Source organism: Podarcis cretensis (assembly GCF_951804945.1).
Source record: "Podarcis cretensis genome assembly, chromosome: 8".
In the NCBI taxonomy this organism is placed as follows: domain Eukaryota; kingdom Metazoa; phylum Chordata; class Lepidosauria; order Squamata; family Lacertidae; genus Podarcis; species Podarcis cretensis.
This window is the reverse complement of record NC_137177.1, coordinates 7,783,945-7,805,752: the sequence shown is the minus strand read 5'-3', so window position 1 is coordinate 7,805,752 and position 21,808 is coordinate 7,783,945. Positions and strand designations below refer to the sequence as shown.

The 21,808-nt window shown below is 47.9% G+C and overlaps 1 protein-coding gene across 4 annotated transcripts in view; it reads left to right on the top strand.

Moving 5' to 3' along the window:
* Positions 1–1,490: 1,490 nt before the first annotated feature.
* Positions 1,491–21,808, top strand: part of DMPK (DM1 protein kinase) — a 57,517-nt gene continuing 37,199 nt past the window's right edge. For 3 of the 4 annotated variants that reach the window (XM_079985440.1, XM_079985443.1, XM_079985442.1), the window contains exon 1: positions 1,746–2,038. In XM_079985440.1, the coding sequence (XP_079841566.1) occupies positions 1,879–2,038 (160 nt within the window). In that variant the 5' untranslated portion in view covers positions 1,746–1,878. Of the gene's footprint in view, positions 2,039–21,808 lie in introns of all 4 variants that reach the window. The other variant, XM_079985441.1, reaches the window with a different exon arrangement.

Genomic DNA, 21,808 nt, shown 5'->3' with positions numbered 1-21,808 from the left:
CTTCTCGTAATTGCATTTATAGAACTGCTTTAATTTTTGTATTATATAGACATGTTTTGTATCTGACATGTTTGTTACATTTAAATGCTGTAAACCGCTTGTGGCCTTTTGAAAAAGGGCAGTATCTAAATTTAAGAATAATCTCCCTACAAATTTAGGTGAAACAAATCAGAACAAGTGCTCCAGAAGCCGGTTGAAGACGGAGAGACACCCGAATTTCAGCTTTGTTTTTATGAATTTGATTTCTAATTCGTTCAAGCGGTTTACAAACCACTTATACAGTTGTACCTCAGGTTAAGAACTTTTGTTCTGGAGGTCCGTTCTTAACCTGAAACTGTTCTTAACCTGAAGCACCACTTTAGCTAATGGGGCCTCCCACTGCCATCACACCGCCGCTGCACAATTTCTGTTCTTATTCTGAAGCAAAGTTCTTAACCCAAAGTACTATTTCTGGGTTAGCAGAGTCTGTAACCTGAAGCGTCTGTAACCCGAGGTACCACTGTAAACCAAAATAATCTCTCCAAGCGGTGTACTGAAAAGACCACACAGGAAAGGTAAAAATCAGTTAAAACTAAAGAACCAGACTTTCTTCCTGGAAGAATAAAGGGCTGGGTGGGGAAATCTTTGCCAGGCACCGGAAGTCGTTTTAACAGGAATGCCCAGTTCTGAGCCTGCTTGGTTTGGAAGAAAGTTCTGTTCCCAGTTTGCGGGGCAGGAACAGTCAAAAGAACTGGGGGTGCCTGTCACAAAAAGCAGAGCTTTCCTTGCCCTTTCAGGGTCCAGGGTGGGGAATCGGGTGGAGTAGAGAGGTTCTGATCAAGGACCAAGCTATGTAATCCTGATTGCCTGACGCTGGCTCCATCTTCCCTGTACCCCACCATCAGCTGTCAGGTTATAATGGAGCCTGGGTTCTAGGGAGACTAGTGGAGCTCTGTGGCTGGGGAAAGGGAGAGAGAGATCAGGAGAGAGAGAGCTGAGAAGGGGTTAAAGAGGAGTCCAGCCTCTTGGCCTCGAACTCCATTCCTGGGGCCTTTAAATGGGCATGGGGTTGTTTGTGCCTGCGGCTGCTGCTGCGAGTCCCTGGCACAGAGGCATCCCAGGCTGGGCTGGGCTGGAAGGGCAGGGTGTGGTCAGGAGGGGGGGGGGGCTTTTCTGGAGTAAACTGAGCCCGGGGGGGGGGGGGGAGAGACAGGACTTTGCAAGTTGGCTCAGGAGAGCCACTGCCAAAATTTGCGCAAGGTTTCTTTTTGCAGTGCGCAAAAGTGAAGGAAGAGGGGAGACCCAGGTCTCGCACGTTTGTGGGGCCTGGACGCTGGGGGGGGGGTGTGGAAAGGTTGGGTGTGCTTGTGTGATTCAAGGGGAGAGCTGCTAGTGAGAGGGAGGGGGCGAGGGGTGTTTGTCCATGTGAGAGAGTGGGGGCAGGGGAGGAGCGTGGGTGTGTTTTCGGACCACAGAAAAGGAGGAACAACGGTGCGCAAGGCAGCATAAAGGACGGGGACAGTGGCGTGCGCGAGGGACGAGAGCGCACAAGTCCCTGTGTGCCCGGCGAGAAAGATTGGCACTTCGGACAGCGTGAGAGAGGGAAAAGTCTGGGAAAGTTTGTGCGGGGAGAAGGTTGAATGTGAGACAGAGAGAAAGAGTCACGCGCATCTCCAGCAGCCGCCAAAAAGCTGCGCTCTCCATCCTGCCCGTCATTCTGGACCACCCTGTGGACTTCTAGAAGCCGGGTTGATCGCCCAGGAAGGAGAAGACTGTGCCCCCCATGGGGCAGGGGGGTGCCAGCCTGGCATAGAGGACGCAAGCCAGGGCGGCTCCTGCCAGCCGTCCCTGGATGTGGCAGGAGGCACGGCAGACGCTGGGGTGCGCCCCGCCCCCGCCATGGCTGCCGAGGTGCGACTGAAGAAACTGGAGGAGCTGGTCCTGGACCGGAGCGCTGTGGGTCTGGAAACTTTGGTGGACCTTCTGCTCTGTGTGCACCACGAGCTGAGCACGTCGCCCCTGGCCCAGGAGAAATACATCATGGAGTTTTTGCAGTGGGGTGAGTCTGCCAGATCCTTGCTGGAAAGCTTCCTATCCAGGCTTGCAAATAGCCACTGGCCCGGTAGCCAGACAGGGAAGCCTTTTCAAAGTAAAAAAAAAAAAAGAGAGGGAGATAGTCTCCTTCTTTTTTCTGTTGTTGTGCCATAGCCTCCTTAGAGCTAGTAAAAATGGGCTTGTGGCTTTTTTGGGGGACATATTAGCTCAGCTTTCTTTACCTGTGCCCAGATCCCACAAGCTGCCCTTTAATACTGGAATCTGAGGCGACTTTCTCTCTCCCAGTGACTATTTTACATTGTGCTTCCTGAATGTTCTCCTATAGTTGCCTTGTCGGTCTTTAGCAATGGTCTCATAAGGTAGCCTTTCCCCCTGTCGCTTGTCTCCAGCTAGAGTGATAGACTGCCTCTGTTCCTGGATGTTCCACTTAGCTATTATGGTCAATAGCCATCGACAGACCTCCGCTCCACAGTGGGTTTGTTAAACCCCGTAAAGTCATTCCACCGTACTGTTCCGGTTTTGCGGAAGGGGGGAAACCGAGGCCCTGGAATCACGCAATTTGCAGATTGGGCTGCAAAACCAGTGTCTCCTATATTCTCGGCAGTGACACACCCACCCATGTCCATCTAAAATTGATTTGTTCTCTCGCCGTCCTGCCCAATTTAGAAACCTGGTTAGCTCCTGCACATTCTGTGCTGCTTCCTTTCCCCGCCTCCCCCAAACGGATCTTTCCCCTGTGACTCGGTTTCCCTCTTGTCCCTACAGCTTCCCTCCTCCTTTGTGATGATCTCATCTTTGCTCTGCTGGGTTTGCCAGTGAGTAGAGCCACAGCTCAGACTTTTAAGAACCTCCTGCAAGGAGTGGCCTCTGTATAGACCTGTTATTGATACTAGTAACCCATGCCTGGCCCCTCACTTCCCACCCTGGGCTGGTGGTCATCCTGCCGTCCAGGACCTTGAAACCTTGTGAATCAGGTCCAACAGGATAGCTCAGCTGGTTAGAGCGTGGTGCTGATAATCCCAAGGTTGCAGTTTCGATCCCCCATTGGGACAGCCGCAGATTCCTGCATTGGAGGGGGTTGGACTAGATGATCCTCAGGGTCCCTTCCAACGCTGTGATTCTTTGAAAACAGGCTAGCCCCTAACCGTGCTAGCGTAAGTTAAAAAGGGTTGGACTAGGATTTGGGAGTCAAGTGTTCACATCTCAACTTGGCCCAAGAAGCTTGTTGGGAAATATTGGCTAGTGTCTCTCTCTGGATGGATCTACACACAGGGGAAAAAACCCCCGCTATAAATAAGTCATAAATTAAATTGTTACAACAAAAGGGGGAAAAAACCTTATGTAAAATCTCATAGAAAAGTTTTGTGCTCTACAGCACCATCTGGTGTTGAATGTTTATAATGCATTTAAAACACTGTTGTAGCTGAGTCCTCTCAGCCTAGCCTACCTCACAAGGTTGTTTTGAGGATAAAATGAGAGCTGTGTAAGCCACTTTAAATTCCTTGGACGAAAGGCAGGATATAAATTTAAAAATACTGCCCCAGGCTCTTTCGGGAGGAATGTCAATTGAATGAGTAATATAAAAGAAATCCAGTAATAAATGAAATAGCATGTTGAAGACCCCAAAAGGAAAAAAAATCTTTTGCGGTTGACAAGCTTTTCCTGGCTGGTTGCTTGCGGTTCATTTCTTCCTCTCGTTGGTGGTGCTGGTGGGGTTGAGGAGTGGGGAGCCCCCCATTGATAAAAGAGAGATCAACAAATTGCACCCAGAAAGAGGTTTGCTTCCATTGCAAGGGGTTGGAGTAGATGACTGTTTGGGTCCCTTCCAGCTCTACAGATTCTGTGATGGGAATCTCCTTTACACCAAACAGGGCATCTTCGTGCCATCTGTACTGGGGTCCTTTAAAAAAAAAATTTAAAAATGGAAAACCATTTAATCTATTGTGTAATGACACTTCTTCTTTGGCGATCCCTCATAGCCGAGTAAGATTGTCTTCCATAAACACGGTTTTAAGAATGAGTCCGTAAGTAACTGTGGAGGCCAGTTCTGGACCCACATGTCCTTCCACAGTGGGGACATGGGTTCCCGGGCAGGAGTTGATCACGGTGTGGATTTGCCAAGCGTGCCTTCCTCTTAGAACGTTTCTCCCTTGCGTCCTGAGTTCGAGTGTCTTCAAAGCCCAGGACACCTTTGGTAAAGGCTGTTCTCCAACTGGAGCGCCCGCAGGCCAGTGTTTCCCAGTTGTCTGTGTTTATACTACATTTTTTAAAGATTTGCCTTGAGACAGTCTTTAAACCTCTTTTGTTGACCAGCAGAATTACCAGAATGAGGTGTGGAAGGCTGGATTTCTGCCTTTGATTTTTGTGGCTCCCCACACTCACGCCCAACAAAGGTTGCTTTTTTCCTTGACTGGGAAGGCCAGAGCAGGCTCATTGCATCCCTTGATTCTCATCAGCCCCGCTGTGGCCAAAGATTAGTCCAGGAGGCAGGATCTCTAAGAATCACAGATTTGGAATTGGAAGGGACCTCCCATGATCATCTAGTCCAACCCCCGCAGTGCAGTTCTTCACTTTGAACTTCTGAGGTTTTTCACGCAGCGGATGCTTGCATCTCATGTTTCTTGGTGCTTGGTTGGCTTGCTAGTTGCATTTCAGAGAACGGGCAAATTCCCTACCTGTTTCCCACCCCACCGTTGGTGTTTCATTTAAGGTGCTTTAACCCCATTGCCAACTGCTTAGAGTTGCGTTTCAGCAGGAGCGGCAGAGAAGCTGCCCGCAGAAATAAATAAATATAGAAATAGAAGCGTTCGAGAGGGCAGGGAATGCAAGGCGCTGAGCTCGCAGTCAAACACACAAAAATCCCACACCGTATCCTGCCTACAGTTCACCTGCTGGGGAGATACCCAGATATTCCAGCTCCCTTTGCTCAGATCTGTTTGTTGTTTGAGTGCCGGCCGGCAGGCCTTGAACAGCTGTGAATAACGTACTGTAATGGGATTTTCGCCTTTCTTTCCTTTGAAGTTTACAGAAGCTGGGGATAGGATGCTGTCGTCGTCTTTCTTTAAATAGAAGCAGGTTTTAATACCAGTCTTATTCAGGGTGGCGTCCCTTTTTAGAGTTTAGTTCTGGAAATCGGGTCAGTTCTTGGTGGATATCAGCACCCTGCAAACTGTTGCAGCTGGACGTTGTAGGGAACGCATTTGTGCGCCAAGAAGAAGCCATGAACTGCCCCCACCCCTTTCTGTGGTCACTTCTGCCATGCGCGAATAAATTTGAAAGCGGTTAGTCAGTGTGGTGTAGCAGTTTGGGTATCAGACTAGGACCTGGGCCAGTCTTCTCTCAGACCGGCCTACCTCACAAGGTTGCAGTGGGGATGACTTGAGGAGGGGTAGATTTGTGTACGTCACGCTTTGAGCTCCTTGGAGAAAAAAATGGTGAGGTATAATGGCAAATAATGAATCCATGGAATCTCCAGGGCTCAGTCTAAAAGTTATTGCAGTTCAAGCATGCCTGGAATTTAAGTGTTTTGATCCAAGCGCCCGCCCTCCTCTGCTGAACCCAGGCAGATAGAACTTACGTGCGAAGGAGGCTCTAATCACTGAATAGTGAGAGAGGCACTTTGCACATGTCTAGGGGTCATCTTGCTCCTGTTTGGACAATTCCAGAGCTGAGCCCTGGCACCGAACCACGTCTGTGTATGTGTGCACAGAACAGAGCCCTCAAAGTCCTTGCTGGCGTTTTACGGACGTATAAAAAGCCCTTTCAATAGCACGTGCCAGCGATCAGGAGTTCCCGGCTACATGTTTGTTTGTATTTTGTGTTTTTTTCTAAAATAAGGGGCTCTAGTCTTTGGAACTGCAAAGGGAACTTCCTGGAAAACGGCGAGCCGCCTTTGCAAAGAGGACTCTGGGCATCACGGTGGCCGTATTATTTGTTGTCCCTGTTCCGTTCTCTCGCAGTCTCTCGCAAGCTTTGTGTTAGCTGCGGCAGAAAGGGAGAGAGCGGACAAGGGAGGGTTGTGCAGACTGTTCTGGCAGCTTCCTTTTCAACACCGCCGCCACAGCAAAGCATGCACGCCATCCCACCCCCTTGGCCGTGCACAGACTGCCTTTTGTGGACAAGATGGCATAGCCCTACCCCCTTTACCAGGGAGATCCGGCCGTGCGTGTTCCTGCGACGGCCGGGGCTTGTGTGAGATGTTGCTTGGGCCGCGGAGACTTTGCAAAACGCCATAAAAGGCTGCCTGCTATGGACATGCACTCTCCATGTGCCCGTTTGGCTCCCTCGCGTCCTCTTCCTCGCCTCCTCCTCCTTCTCTCCCCCCCCCCCCCCCGCTCTCCACTCCAACACCATGCTATTGGGGGAGGGGGCTAAGTTCCAGGCCTAACACATAGAATCATAGAGTTGGAAGAGACCACAAGGGCCATCGAGTCCAACCCCCTGCCAAGCAGGAAACACCATCAGAGCACTCCTGACATATGGTTGTCAAGCCTCTGCTTAAAGACCTCCAAAGAAGGAGACTCCACCACACCTAGTGCTTATTTCCCCTAAACTGATTTCTGAATTTTGAATTTTATTGTTATTCATGTTTTTATACTGTATTTTATGCTGCTTTTACAATTAAGTTTTAAATTTGTTGTTAGCCACCTTGAGCCCGGTTTTTGAACAAGGAAGGGCAGGGTATAAATAAAAATTTCTTCTTCTTCTTATTATTATTACTTGAGAATCCACTGCAATCCTCAAGAGTAGGCCAGGCTACAGGGAATATAATAGAGGCTCGGTCTTGTGGTTAAACCATGACAATAAAAATTCATCTTCTTTCAAGGTTACCTTAGTTGTGTTGCGCACGCAGTTGTGTCCAGTGGAGGGGAATTGGAGGAGTGGCTGGAACAGGGGGCACTGCCACCTGAAGTGGTTGACTCATGCTTGCAATCTCTGCTCATTTCTGTGCCATTAATTTCCTATCGTCGTGAGAATGGCACCAAACGGAGAGGGGCAGCTCATGCTGCAGAAGACAGAATCGGGATTCAAAATGACCTTAACGTATTGGAGAACTGGGCCCATCCAAACTAATAAAATGAATTTCAGTAGAGACAAATGTAAGGTTCTGCACATGGGCAGGAAGAACTAGATGCACAAATATAAGACAAGGTACACTTGGGTGGCGCTGTGGGTAAAACCTCAGCGCCTAGGACTTGCCGATCGAATGGTCGGCGGTTCGAATCCCCGCGGCGGGGTGCGCTCCCATTGCTCGGTCCCAGCGCCTGCCAACCTAGCAGTTCGAAAGCACGTCAAAGTACAAGTAGATAAATAGGGACCGCTTACCAGCGGGAAGGTAAACGGCGTTCCGTGTGCTGCACTGGCTCGCCAGATGCAGCTTGTCACGCTGGCCACGTGACCCGGAAGTGTCTGCGGACAGCGCTGGCTCCCGGCCTCTAGAGTGAGATGAGCGCACAACCCTAGAGTCTGGCAAGACTGGCCCGTACGGGCAGGGGTACCTTTACCTTTACCTTTTTACACTTGGCTTATTAGCAGTTCATGTGAAAAGGATCTAGGGGTCTTGGTGCACCACAAGTTTAATATGAGTCAACAGTGTGATGCAGCAGGAAAAAAAGGTAATGTTATTCTAGGCTGTGGCATCAACAGAAGTCTAGTGTCGGAAGTAATAAAGGTAAAGGTAAAGGACCTCTGACAGTTAAGTCTAGTTGCGGACGACTCTGGGGTTGCGGAGCTCATCTCGCTTTACAGGCCAAGGGAGCCGACGTTTGACCGCAGACACTTTTTCCGGGTCATGTGGCCAGCATGACTAAGCCGCTTCTGGCGAAACCAGAGCAGCGCACGGAAACGCCATCTACCCTCCTGCTGCCACGGTCCCTATTTATCTACTTGCACTTTGACGTGCTTTCAAACTGCTAGGTTGGCAGGAGCAGGGACCGAGCAACGGAAGCTCACCCCGTCGCAGGGATTCGAACCGCCGGCCTTCCGATCGGCAAGACCTAGGGTCTGTGGTTTAGACCACAGCGCCACCCGCATCCCACAAGGGAAGTAATAGTGCCACTCTATTCTGCCATGGTCAGACCACACCTGGAATACTGTGTCCAATTCTGGGCACCACAGTTTAAGAAGGATGTTGACAAGCTGGAAGGTGTGCAGAGGAGGACAAACAAAATAATCAGGAATCTGGAAACCAAGCCTTATGAGGAATGGTTGAGGGAGTTGGGCATGCTTAGCCTGGAAAAGAGGAGACTGAGAGGAGAGCCATCTTCACATACAGTGGTACCCCGGGTTAAGAACTTAATTCGTTCTGGAGGTCTGTTCTTAACCCGAGGTACCACTTTAGCTAATGGGGCCTGCCGCTGCCACAGCGCGATTTCTGTTCTCATCCTGAAGCAAAGTTCTCAACCCGAGGTACTATTTCTGGGTTAGCAGAGTCTGTAGCCTGAAGCGTCTGTAACCCGAGGTACCACAGTATCTCAAGGACTGTCATATGGAAGAAGGAACAAGTTTGTTTCCTCCGGGTCTGGAGGGTAGGACTTGAACAAGAAAGGAGATTCTGGCTAAACATCAGGAATAACTTTCTGATAGTAAGAGCTGCTTGATAGTAGGTCTCTGTCAAGAGGCTGTGGACCTTCCTTGCTGGTTTTTAAGCAGAGGTTGGATAGATTAGGCTGATCGCCAAATAATTGATGCTTTTGAATTATGGTGCTGGAGGAGACTCTTGAGAGTCCCATGGACTGCAAGAAGATCAAACCTCTCCATTCTGAAGGAAATCAGCCCTGAGTGCTCACTGGAAGGACAGATCCTGAAGCTGAGGCTCCAAGACTTTGGCCACCTCATGAGAAGAGAAGACTCCCTGGAAAAGACCCTGATGTTGGGAAAGATGGAGGGCACAAGGAGAAGGGGACGACAGAGGACGAGATGGTTGGAAAGTGTTCTCGAAGCTACAAACATGAGTCTGACCAAACTACGGGAGGCAGTGGAAGACAGGAGTGCCTGGCATGCTCTGGTCTATGGGGTCACAAAGAGTCGGACATGACTAAACGACTAAACAATAACAACAGGGAGCTTCCTTATACAGGTTACAGATGCTTCAGGTTACAGACTCTGCTAACCCAAATATAGTACCTCGGTTTAAGAACTTTGCTTCAGGGTGAGAACAGAAATCGTGCTCCGGTGGCACAGCAGCAGTAGGAGGCCCCATTAGATAAAGTCTGTTTCAGGTTAAGAACAGTTTCAGGTTACGAACGGACCTCCGGAATGAATTAACTACGTAACCAGAGGTAGCACTGTAACCATGTCCTATTTGGGGAATACCAAATTCAGCCTTGACCACACTGACCGGCAGCAGCTCTCCAGGAGATGCCATGGGGGAGGATTAAACCTGAGATTTGCATGCAAAAGACGATGCTCTAACCACTGAGCTACGGCCCTGCCCCAGCAAATGACCAACCCTGTAAGATACTGAAGGCCAGCAAGCTGCCTGTTATGTATATGATTATATTTTTGCTGTCTTTGGTTTGGTGGGGGGGAATTATTTGGATTTTCTGAAGCAGGATTAAAAGTTCGAGGAGGGTGGAAGGGTTTCTAAAAAAGCAGGAAGGTTAGTACAGTGATACCTCAGGTTACATACGCTTCAGGTTACATATGCTTCAGGTTACAGACTCCGCTAACCCAGAAATAGTGCTTCAGGTTCAGAAATTTGCTTCAGGATGAGAACAGAAATCGTGCTCCGGCGGCATGGCGGCAACAGGAGGCCCCATTAGCTAAAGTGGTGCTTCAGGCTAAGAACAGTTTCAGGTTAAGAACGGGCCTCCAGAATGAATTAAGTTCTTAACCGGAGGTACCACTGTAGCATAATCCCAGTGCTTTTTTTTCTTAAACAAATGTTTAGGGGTACTCTCATTTTGACTCAGGAAAATCACCATTTTATAGTTCGAACCGGGGGAAATAAATGCAGTAAATGGACAAAAGTACAGTATTCAAAACATGTTTAGAGGTATGCATACCCCTGCGTGCTCCCAGAAAAATAGCACCGCGTAATCCTATGTATGTTTAGTAAGCCCCACAGATTTCAATGCCAAACGTTGGAAGCAAAGCCACGACTCTGAGATAAAGAGTCGCATGTATACACACTCTCTCTCTCTCTCTCTCTCTGGGACCTTTGGGTATATATTGTAGAACTGTGGAGTCCATCACCCTTTGCTGCCAGGGGATCAGCTGCGGTTGTCGATTGGCAAAAAGCACTCTGCACGTGCTCCGGAACATCCCTTCTGGCGGTGTTTCTGCAAAAACCCCGTGGCTGAGGCCCGGCACGGAAACGGTTTCTGAGTGCAAGCCCCACCTTTGGGCTTCGGCAGTCTTGCGTCCTGAAAAAGTTTCCATGCACAGGAATTCCACAAACACACACACACATACAAAACCCCTCTGTCCTCCTGTGCTAGTATGCAAGAGAGTCTCCGAGGGCCCTGCTTGGAATCTGAGAATTGCTGCAAGCCCAGATTCCCAACCCATCATCTCCTGCCCGAAATAGGAAGCCACCGAAAGGGGAGCAAAGCAGCTGGTTTCGGACAGAATCTGACAAATGCCCCAGGGCAGCTTGGAAGGAAGCCTCTCTCTCTTTCTTCCTCCCCCCCTCCTAGATGGAGGGTTGGGGTTTGTTTTGGAGGGGGGGGGTCTTTTTTTTAAGTACCCAAAAATATCAAGCCATCGGATCTGTTGTGTGTGCAGCTTTCCACTGTAGGAGACTGAGTGAGGCCTTTGTAGGTCGCAGCTAACAGATTCACAGACACTGCATCCACCCATCCAATACTCTGGGGGCTGCTCAGCTGTTTGTGTGAAACCATTCTTGCAGTTGGAACTCCTTGCCTCTTGATTTTAGATCGGGCTCTTTCGCCGTTCTCTTTTTGGGCATCTGGAAAACCACTTTGCTTTGGACTTCCCAGATGTTTAGAAAGTCAGTGCGAGTTTTCATCTGTTTTTAGTCCGTTGTTATTTTGGCTTTTCGAACATCTCACGCTATTGCTGCTGGTTCTTCCTATTGATAGCTTTTATTGTTTTTGTAAACCTGCCTTGAGGTTTTTTGGTTTTATTTTGGTTTTACACCCAAGCACCGTATAATAATAATAATAATAATAATAATAATAATAATAATTTATTATTTATACCCCGTCCATCTGGCTGAGTTTCCTCAGCCACCCTGGGCGTCTCCCAATCAAGTGTTAAAAACAGTACAGCGTTAAATATTAAAAACTTCCCTGAACAGGGCTGCCTTCAGATGTCTTTTAAAGAGAAGATAGCTGCTTATTTCCTTCACATCTGGCGGGAGGGTGTTCCACAGGGCGGGCGCCACTACCGAGAAGGCCCTTTCTCTGGTTGCCTGTAACCTCACTTCTCGCAATGAGGGAACCGCCAGAAGGCCCTCGGCGGTATACATTTTATGGAAGAAAATACAAATAAACAAAGCATCCCAGGCTCAGTCTGGCCTGAGATAAGAATCCCTGTCTAGAAACTTGGAGAGCAGCTACCAGTCAGTGCAGGCAATGCTTAGCCAAATGGACCAATGGTCTGATTTCTCCCATCCCCCCCATGACCCATTGCCAACCTGGTGCCCTCCAGCTTCTCAAAGCTGGCCATGGCTAAGTTCCAGGGTGCGATTCCTGGCATCTATAGCCATAAAGGATCTCGGGTAACAGGCAACAGGAAAGACGTGTACATGGGACTGCGTGGAAAGCTGCTGTCGGTCAGAGTCCGTAATCCTGGGCTAGATGAATAGACTCAAAGAACTGTAGTGTTGGAAGAAGAAGAAGAAGAAGAAGAAGAAGAAGAAGAAGAAGAAGAAGAAGAAGAAGAGTAGTTTGGATTTGATATCCCGCCTTTCACTCCCTTTAAGGAGTCTCAAAGTGGCTAACATTCTCCTTTCCCTTCCTCCCCCACAACAAACACTCTGTGAGATTAGAGAGGCTGAGAGACTTGAGAGAAGTGTGACTGGCCCAAGGTCACCCAGCAGCTGCATGTGGAGGAGCAGGGAAGCGAACCCGTTTCACCAGATTACGAGTCCACCGCTCTTAACCACTACACCACACTGGAAGAGAGCACAAGGGTCTTTTGGCCAAACACACAGCAGTGCAGTAATCACAGGTAATTGTTGACGTTTAGTCGTGTCCGACTCTTCGTGACCCCCTGGACCAGAGCACGCCAGGCACTCCTGTCTTCCACTGCCTCCCGCAGTTTGGTCACACTCATGCTGGTAGCTTCGAGAACACTGTCCCACCATCTCGTCCTCTGTCGTCCCCTTCTCCTTGTGCCCTCCACCTTTCCCAACATCAGGGTCTTTCCCAGGGAGTCTTCTCTTCTCATGAGGTGGCCAAAGTATTGGAGCCTCAGCTTCAGGATCTGTCCTTCCAGTGAGCACTCAGGGCTGATTTCCTTCAGAATGGAGAGGTTTGATCTTCTTGCAGTCCATGGGACTCTCTAGAGTCTCCTCCAGCACCAGAATTGAAAAGCATTCATTCTGAGGACTGCAAACTTTCATTGGTTGATCAAAAGCTGATTGGCCTTTTAAACTGCCTAGAAAGACCTGGTTCCCTGGGTCATTAATTTCAACATCAACAGAAGTATAGTGTCCGGATCAAGGGAAGGAATAGTGCCACTGTATTCTGTCTTGGTCAGACCACACCTGGAATACTGTGTCCGGTTTTGGGTGCCACAATCTAAGAAGGATATTGACAAGCTGGAAGGAGGGCGACCAAGATGATCAAGGGCCTGGAAACCAAACCTTATAAAAACAGTTGAGGAACTTGGGTCCTTTTAGCCTGGGAAAGAGGAGACCGGGAGGAAATATGACAGCCGTCTTCAAATATCTTGAGGGCTGTCACATGGGAAATGGAACAAGTTTGCTTGTGTGTGGTGTAGAGCCAGTGTGGTGTAGTGGTTAAGAGTGGTGGACTCGTAATCTGGTGAACCGGGTTCGCTTCCTTGCTCCTCCACATGCAGCTGCTGGGTGACCTTGGGCCAGTCACACTTCTCTGAAGTCTCTCAGCCCCACTCACCCTACAGAGTGTTTGTTGTGGGGGAGGAAGGGAAAAGGAGATTGTTAGCCGCTTTGAGACTCCTTAAAGGGAGTGAAAGGCGGGATATCAAATCCAAACTCTTCTTCCTCTTCTTCTTCTTCTTTCTCCTGCTTGGGAGGGTCGGACTCGAACCAAAGGCTTCAGGCTACAAGAAAAGAGATTCTGACTAAATATCAGGCATAACTTTCTGACAGCAAGAGCCGTTCAACAGGGAAATGGACTCCCTCAGGAGGTTGTGGACTCCCCTTCCTTGGTGGTTACATATATGTGTGTGTGTAATTAGTTTTTTAACATACCATTTTCAACAATTATTAAACATACTTTTATATCTTATACAATTTTTTTTGACTTCCACCAATCATCTGAAAATTTTCCACTCTTATCAATTAATTGACATTTCTTACTTTCACTATAGGCACGCGGGTGGCGCTGTGGGTTAAACCACTAAACCTAGGGCTTGCCGATCAGAAGGTTGGCGGTTCGAATGTATTGTTTGAAATAAAAATAACATTTTCAGTAGCACATTCATCTTTATTGTTGCAATCCTTCCCCAAAATGAGAATTTCATTCTACCCCACACCTCCAGTTCCTTTTTTATCTTATTCCATACTGGTACATAATTATCGTGAAATAAATCAATACCTCTAGTGGTTAGTGTAATCCCTAAATATTTAACTTTTTTCACCATTTCAATCCCTAATTGTTGCTGCAATCTTTCAATTACATCCTGTTCAATGTTTTTCCTAATTATTTTGGTTTTCTTTCTGTTTAACTTAAAGCCGGCTACCTCTCCAAATTGTTCTACCTCTTCCAACACTTCATCTACACTCTTCATAGGATCTTCTATTGTAATAACTAAATCATCTGCAAAAGCTTTGACTTTGTATTGATTTTGCCCTACTGACACTCCTTTGATATTCTCATTATTCCTTATTGATCTTAAGAAGACCTCCAATACTGATATGAATAACAGCGGTGACAATGGACATCCCTGCCTTGTACCTTTAGTTATAGCAATTTTCTCTGTCAATACATTATTAACGATTAATCTTGCTCTTTGTTCCAAATAGATTGACTTTACACCTTTTAGGAAAGATTGGCCCATTTCCATTAATTCAAAATTCTCTAACATAAATTCCCAAGAAACATTATCAAAGGCCTTTTCTGCATCCACAAATATCAACATTCCCTGTTTATCCTTCCTGTTGTTCAGATACTCCATAATATTAATTATATTTCTTATGTTATCTTTCATCTGTCTACCAGGAAGGAAACCTGCCTGATCTTTGTGTATCATCTTATTTAAAATCTTTTTCAGTCTACTTGCTAGGATGCTTGCAAATATTTTATAGTCATTATTCAACAATGAAATCGGCCTATAATTCTTAACTTGAGTCAAATCCGAATCCTGTTTTGGGATAAAAGTTATATAAGCTTCTGTCCATGTTTCCGGAATTTCTGCCCTTATTAGTATATTATTCATCACTTCTTTTATTGGTGCAAACAGTATATGTTTCATCTCTTTATAATATCTTGCGCTGAATCCATCTGGGCCTGGTGTCTTCCCACTTTTCAATTCTTTTATAGCCATATTAATTTCCTCTATTTCAATTGGTTCATTCAATTTAAGTCTGTCACTATCAGTTATTTTCTGCACTTCTTTCTTCTTTAGATACTCTTCTATTTTCTTTTTGTTGCATCTCTCCTTTTTCTTATATAAATCTCTATAAAAGTCCACAAATCCTTTTCTTATTTCTTTTGGATTAACAATCTCTTGATCTTCTATTTTTATCTTATTTATCATATTTTGTTCCTTCCTTTTCTTAATTTGCCATGCTAACCATTTCCCTGATTTATTTGCCCATTCAAAGTTCTTTTGTTTCATTCTTTTTATATTCCATTCCACTTCCTTGTTGATCATCATTGCAAATTGTGTTTGGAGCAATTTTATGCTTTGTTTCACTTTTACATCTCCAGGTCTGGTAATCAATTTTCGTTCATTCTCCATAATTTGTTTCAGGACTTCTTTTTTCCCTTTTCCTCTCATTCTGTTTTTAAATAGCATTTTGTTGTATAAAGAAGCCTCTCATTACTGCTTTACTAGCATCCCAGACCGTACTCATCTTAGTTCCTTTATTTACATTATTTAGAAAATAATCAGTTAGACATTGGTGTGCTTTTTCCACAATTTTCTGATCATTAAAAAGATTCTCATTTAATCTCCACCGGAAGGATTTCTCTTCATAACATTTTAATATAACTTTGATCGGATTGTGGTCCGATAAAACTTTTGGTTGAATCTCTACTTTTGTGAATCTCAAAGATAATTCATTAGATATCCATATCTGATCTAAGTTCGAAAGCACTCTTAAGTGCAAGTAGATAAATAGGTACCGCTTTATAGCGGGAAGGGAAACGGTGTTTCTGTGTGCTGCGCTGGTGCTGGCTCGCCAGAGCAGCTTTGTCACGCTGGCCACGTGACCTGGAAGTGTCTTCGGACGGCGCCGGCTCACGGCCTCTAGAGCGAGATGAGCACACAACCCTAGAATCGGACATGACTGGCCCGTACGGGCAGGGGTACCTTTACCTTTACCTTTTATTCTTCATACTCCAATCTCGAGTCTTGAAGAAGAAGAAAAGAAGAGGAGTTTGGATTTGATATCCCGCTTTAACACTACCCTAAGGAGTCTCAAAGCGGCAAACAATCTCCTTTCCCTTCCTCCCCCACAACAAACACTCTGTGAGGTGAGTGGGACTGAGAGACTTCAGAGAAGTGTGACTAGCCTAAGGTCACCCAGCAGCTGCATGTGGAGGAGCGGGGAAGCGAACCCGATTCCCCAGATTACGAGTCCACCACTCTTAACCACCACACCACACTGCCATGGATTTATTCAGGCTGGAAACATCTTTTCTCAGGGGAAGTAGAACCTGAGACAAATCCTATTATGATTCTTTGCGGACTGATGAGATGAACACTTGGGTCTTGATGGCTTCATCCCACGTCTCCCGTCTGTCCACCTCATCATCCCTACAGTGGAGCCCTGCAAGACGAATGCCTCGCAAGACGGAAAACTCGCTAGACGAAAGAGTTTTCCGTTTTGGAGGTGCTTCGCAAAACGAATTTCCTATGGGCTTGCTTCGCAAGACGAAAATGTCTTGCGAGTTCCTGCGGGTTTTTTCCCCTCCCCCCCTTTTTCTAAGCCACTTATCCGCTAAGCCGATAAGCTGCTAAAAGCCACTAAAAGCCGCTAAGCCGCTAATAGCGCTAATTGCAGGGCAAAATGGAATGGCTAGCAAAGCTGCCATCTTGAGCAATGTTGTCACCAGTTCTTCCCCCAAATGCTTTATTAAGGGGGTACAAGATCTAACCAGCTTTCAGCAACCAAAATGCCAGTTGCTAGTCTCAGGTTGTTGTTTTTTAAGTGAACCTAAGAACATAACATAAAGGGACGCGGGTGGCGCTGTGGGTTAAACCACAGAGCCTAGGACTTGCCGATCAGAAGGTTGGCGGTTCGAATCCCTGCAAAGGGGTGAGCTCCCGTTGCTCGGTCCCTGCTCCTGCCAACCTAGCAGTTTGAAAGCACATCAAAAGTGCAAGTAGATAAATAAGTACCGCTCTGGTGGGAAGGTAAACGGCGTTTCCGTGCGCTGCTCTGGTTCGCCAGAAGCGGCTTAGTCATGCTGACCACATGACCCAGAAGCTGTACGCCGGCTCCCTCGGCCAATAAAGCGAGATGTGTGCCGCAACCCCAGAGTCGGCCACGACTGGACCTAATGGTCAGGGGTCCCTTTACCTTTTAAGAACATAATGTTGCACAACACCCTGATCCCTGAGCAGATTCCAGGGGTTCCAGGAACTTACCCAGGGTTTGGGTTTCCTTCGGAAATAAGGCACAGAGGAAGCAGTGGTGTCTTTATGATATGTGGTTTCTTTATACATATATACAACCTGAGCTCATGTGCAATGGAGGGGTTCATAGCATTAACACCCAGAAGGATATTGTTTATCCCACAGCCACAGCCTTGGATTCAAACAGGAACTAAACGTGTTTCTCTCTCTCTCTCTCTTTCTCTCTCTCCATTTTGCTGTTTTTTCCTTTGGCTCACATCACTGAACCCTTTGCCTTTTTTCGTAACTACCAGCCGTTTGCATCTCGCACAGATCCACTTCCCTTTAATGGCTCATCGCCCGGCAATCGCCTCAGCAGGAAGCTAGCCTGGCTTCTATTTTAACACATGCTGGATCCATGGGTTAGAAGGGTCTCAGCATACAGCCCACTTGCCCCTAACTCCTAATAATAAGAAGAGTCCCACTGGATCAGGCCAAGGGCCCATCTACCCCAGGATCCTGCCCTCTCCGTGGCCAACCTGAAGCCTCTGGGAACTTGATACCACAGCACTTTCTCCAGCGAATATCCTCCACAAATTCATCTACTCCCCTTTGAAACCATTCAAGCAGGTGGCCATAATTACAACTTGCGGGAGCAAATTCCATCCTTTTATCTACTCTACTGGCATGTGAGGGACGTGGGTGGCACTGTGGGTTAAACCACAGAGCCTAGGACTTGCAGATCAGAAGGTCGGCAGTTCGAATCCCCGCGTCGGGATGAGCTCCCGTTGCTCGGTCCCTGCTCCTGCCATCCTAGAAGTTTGAAAGCCCGTCAAAGTGCAAGTAGATAAATAGGTACCGCTCCAGCAGGAAGGTAAACGGCGTTTCCGTGAGCTGCTCTGGTTTACCAGAAGTGGCGTAGTCATGCTGGCTACATGACCCGGAAGCTGTATGCCGGCTCCCTCGGCCAGTAAAGCGAGATGAGCGCCGCAACCCCAGAGTCGGCCACGACTGGACCTAATGGTCAGAGGTCCCTTTACCTTACTGGCATGTGGCTACTAGTCACCTGGGTTTTTGCATCCCTGAGATGAGAAGATGATTTGTAAGCTAGAACTTCCTTTATTGACTCCCAATTGCCTGCTAGTTTGATTTGCATTAACTGAGTGGTCAAACTGATTTTAAACCCCTAGGCAGTCTGGAGGTGTTTCATACTGTGAGTGGGTCATTGGCAACAGGTTGTTTTAAAATATAGTTCCTGAATTTGTTCTCAAGCTGACAGGATCCAAGAGAACCTTACAGTAAAACGAATCAAGCCGTTAATAACAGACTGAACGTTGACATCGTTCATTGTAAAGAATGAATGGAAACAGTCGTCTAAAAAGCCCTTTACATTCAGAATGCTATTTTGTTCATTCTGTCTACTTTCTAACGTTACCTCAAGGCTCACCCATATCTCAGGGCTCACTTCTGTTGGGTCCAGGATTTGTTCTGTTTGCCCCACGTTTGCTAGGCATGGGTCTGAGAGGTTTTTCTTCCATCCTGCCTCTCCCCCCAGGAAAACCTGCTCTTTACTGCTGAATCAGAACAAACGTCAATCCCTGACTGACACGTCTTCCATCATTAGTGGAAAGTGGCAGGATGAAAGAAAAAACCTCTATGACCCGTGCCTAGGAGGAATGGAAATGTAGATTATCTCTAAGTCAAGGTTTTTTTTTGTTTTTTTTAAAGGAGAAGATACAACTAAAAAACTTCAAAACTATTTTGAGGTAGTAATTCTCTGGACAACGCTGTATAGGGACCCTAGGGTTCCCAGAAAGTGTTCCTACAATAACTTGGTGCTTTTGCTCTGAAATAATATGTTATTTTCAGCATTACAGTGGTATCTCAGGTTACATATGCTTCAGGTTACATAAGCTTCAGGTTACAGACTCCGCTAACCCAGAAATAGTGCTTCAGGTTAAGAACTTTGCTTCAGGATGAGAACAGAAATTGTACTCCGGTGGCGCGTCAGCAGCGGGAGGTCCCATTAGCTAAAGTGGTGCTTCAGGTTAAGAACAGTTTCAGGTTAAGAACGGACTTCCGGAATGAATTAAGTACTTAACCTGAGGTACCACTGTATCTGTTTTTAGATTGAAGGCCATTTCCAGGCACAGTGGTGCCTCGGTTTACGAATTTAATCCATTCCGGAAGTCCATTCTTAAACCGAAACCGTTCTTAAACCAAGGTCCTTTCCCTTAATAAGGCCTCCCACCGCCGGTAAAGTTCGCAAACTTCCAGTTTTGCGGAGTTCGTAAACCGAATAGTTTGTAAACAGGGCTGTTCTTAAACCGAGGTACCACCATATAGCAAAAAAAAAAAAACCTTTTAGTTTTCACTTGTTGGATTTCCCCCTGAAAGGGACAAGCCCAGATGACATTGAGCTGGTATGTAGAAACCAGCATTTTTACATCAGGTCTGCAAAACAAAACTGTGCTGGGTCTGGGGGTAACCCGAGTAGCATGGGCCAGGTCCAGTCCCAAATCCAGGGGTGAGGAGTCAGTCTGGCAGGTCCAAGGCAGGACACGAGGCAGAAAACCAGGCAAGGTCAGGCAGGTTCTGGCAAACAACAATGTTGCTCACGTAACCTGGAGCAGGGTCCGACAGTCTTTTATCTTTGTCGGGATAATGGCTGGTCCTGATCCCCCAGCGACTCACCTCCCTGTTTCGCCCGAAGGCGAGCACTCCTCCTGCGAGTTCTCAGGTCTCTCCTTCTCTCAGACCTCAGTCTCTGCAGCTCGGGAGACGTCGGTGGGTTACTAGACCCAGAGGCCGCCTCAGCCTCCCCTGACCCAACTGGTAGTGGAGCAGCTGTAAGTGATGGCCCAGCTGAAGGCAACGAGGGAATCCCCACATCTGGAGCTAGGGCAGGCTCAGGCCCCTGACTCGGCCCAGCTGGTGTTTGTTGCAGGGGAACCTGTGCAGACTCGGGCTCTTCAGGATCAGGCCCCAGACTTGGTTCAGATGCCGCCTGAGGCAAAGGATCTGGTGCGGACTGAGACTCCTCTGGTTCCGAGTCGGAGCCCGAGTCCCAGGCCATCACACAAAACAAAACAAAAAACCTTGCATGCTTGAGAAGTCGTCCTCTTGCAATTAGTACCTGCCTTGGCGATGCACCCTAGCAGGATGTCAGGCAGGTAAGACTGGGGTGAAGGAAGAGCTCCCTCCTTTTCTGGGGAACTCTTGAAATATCCTGGTCGAAGAAAGGCCTCTTCCGGGATTTGGGACATTGAGGGCAGAAGTGAAGGCAGAGTCAGTGACGGAAGCGACGAAGGTGGATTCACAAAAGGGGTTTCTCAGCATAGCTGTCAACTTACAGATTTGAAAATAAGGGACCAGCAGCCTCAAAAATAAGGGATCAGCAGCCAAAATAAGGGATTTTGCTTAGCTTATACAGAAATCCGCCACTGATGGAGCCATGCTGCTTTTGCTGCCACTGACTGTGTTTTCCAGGGGGTTGGACTAGATGATCCTAAGGGTCTACAGCTCCCACCAAAGAAGAGTGGCAGACAAAACTGATGAACGACGTCCAGATGGCAAAGCTTACAGGCAGAATTAGAAACCAGGAAGAGGACCTCTTTAATGAAGAATGGGGAAAGTTTATAATTCAGTTGAAAAGCTATTGTCAATAGTTACATACATTGGTAGGATTGACAGAAACCTTGTAGTAAAAATTTGAACTATGGATGGACAAATGATTTGTAAAAATAGTTATGAAAGGGATGCAGAGGGGGAAATCACTACATTAAGATGCTGCACTGGTTGGAGGGGATGCTAAGCAGCACGTCGGGGCTGCCGTCGTCCTGGCGCCAGGAGTTCCATCGGCCCTTCCCCGCCTGAGAGGGGGTGGGGAGAGAGACTCTCGCCCATGCCGCCCCCGAGTCCGGCATGAGGCGGTTGCGGCGCCGCTGAAGCGCCGCCCTTCTGCGTCCCTCCCCATCCCCTCCTCTTCCTCCTCCCTCAGGCCGCCTCCTCAGCCGCTACTGCCGCTGCCGCTTCCGGCTTCCCCTGGCAGCGCGGCAGAAGTCTTGCAAGAGAGGGGCTGCCTGCCCGCCGTCCGCCACCTGTCTCCTCACAATGCGCCCCTGAGGGGAAAAAGGGAGAGACGGAGACGCGGCAGCTCGTGTGCACGCTCTCTCTCACAGCAGAGGACCCCGAGCCGCTGCTTCCCTCCCGAGCCGGGCGAGCATGAAACCCGGGAAATTTAAGGGACATCATCAATAAGGGACAGCAGCGGCACACGGCGCTGGGCTAAAGGAGTTTCCCGCCAAATAAGGGACGGTTGACAGCTATGGTTTCTCAGACACCCCAGACTGTAGGTTTTGCACTGCCCAGATGCAGAGGACGCTGAGCAACAGCTGAGAGGGGGCTGCTGGCTCTTGGCAGACCCCCAAACAGGGCCAGGTGTCCCAGCCATCGCTCTGCTCTGCCAACTTCTGGTGCCAGACTGAAAAGTCAAAAACAGGTTGCTGAAAGAGAGCAGAAGCACGTTGGAAGTGGGGTAAGACCGGGACTTTCGTGGTGGCAGTTCCTGCGGTCCGTCTCTCTCTCTCTCTCTCAGCTCCTGAAAGGCAGAGAGGATAAACAGGAGGTGCTTGTTCACCCGCATCTAAATCTGCGCCCTTTTTTAAAAGCTTGCCCGCAAATTCTTAACAAATGCAGCCAGCCAGCCTCGCCATCTTGCTGCTGCTGTTTGCAGGCTTGAAAAGAAGTTAGGCTTTTGCAAGAGCTGGCAAATGCGCTGCAGCGACTCAGCTGACAGGTTGTCCTCAGGAGACACGGCTGGCTCTGGTGGATTTTTCCATGAGGCTTTAAGAAGAAAAAAACACCCCCCAAAAAC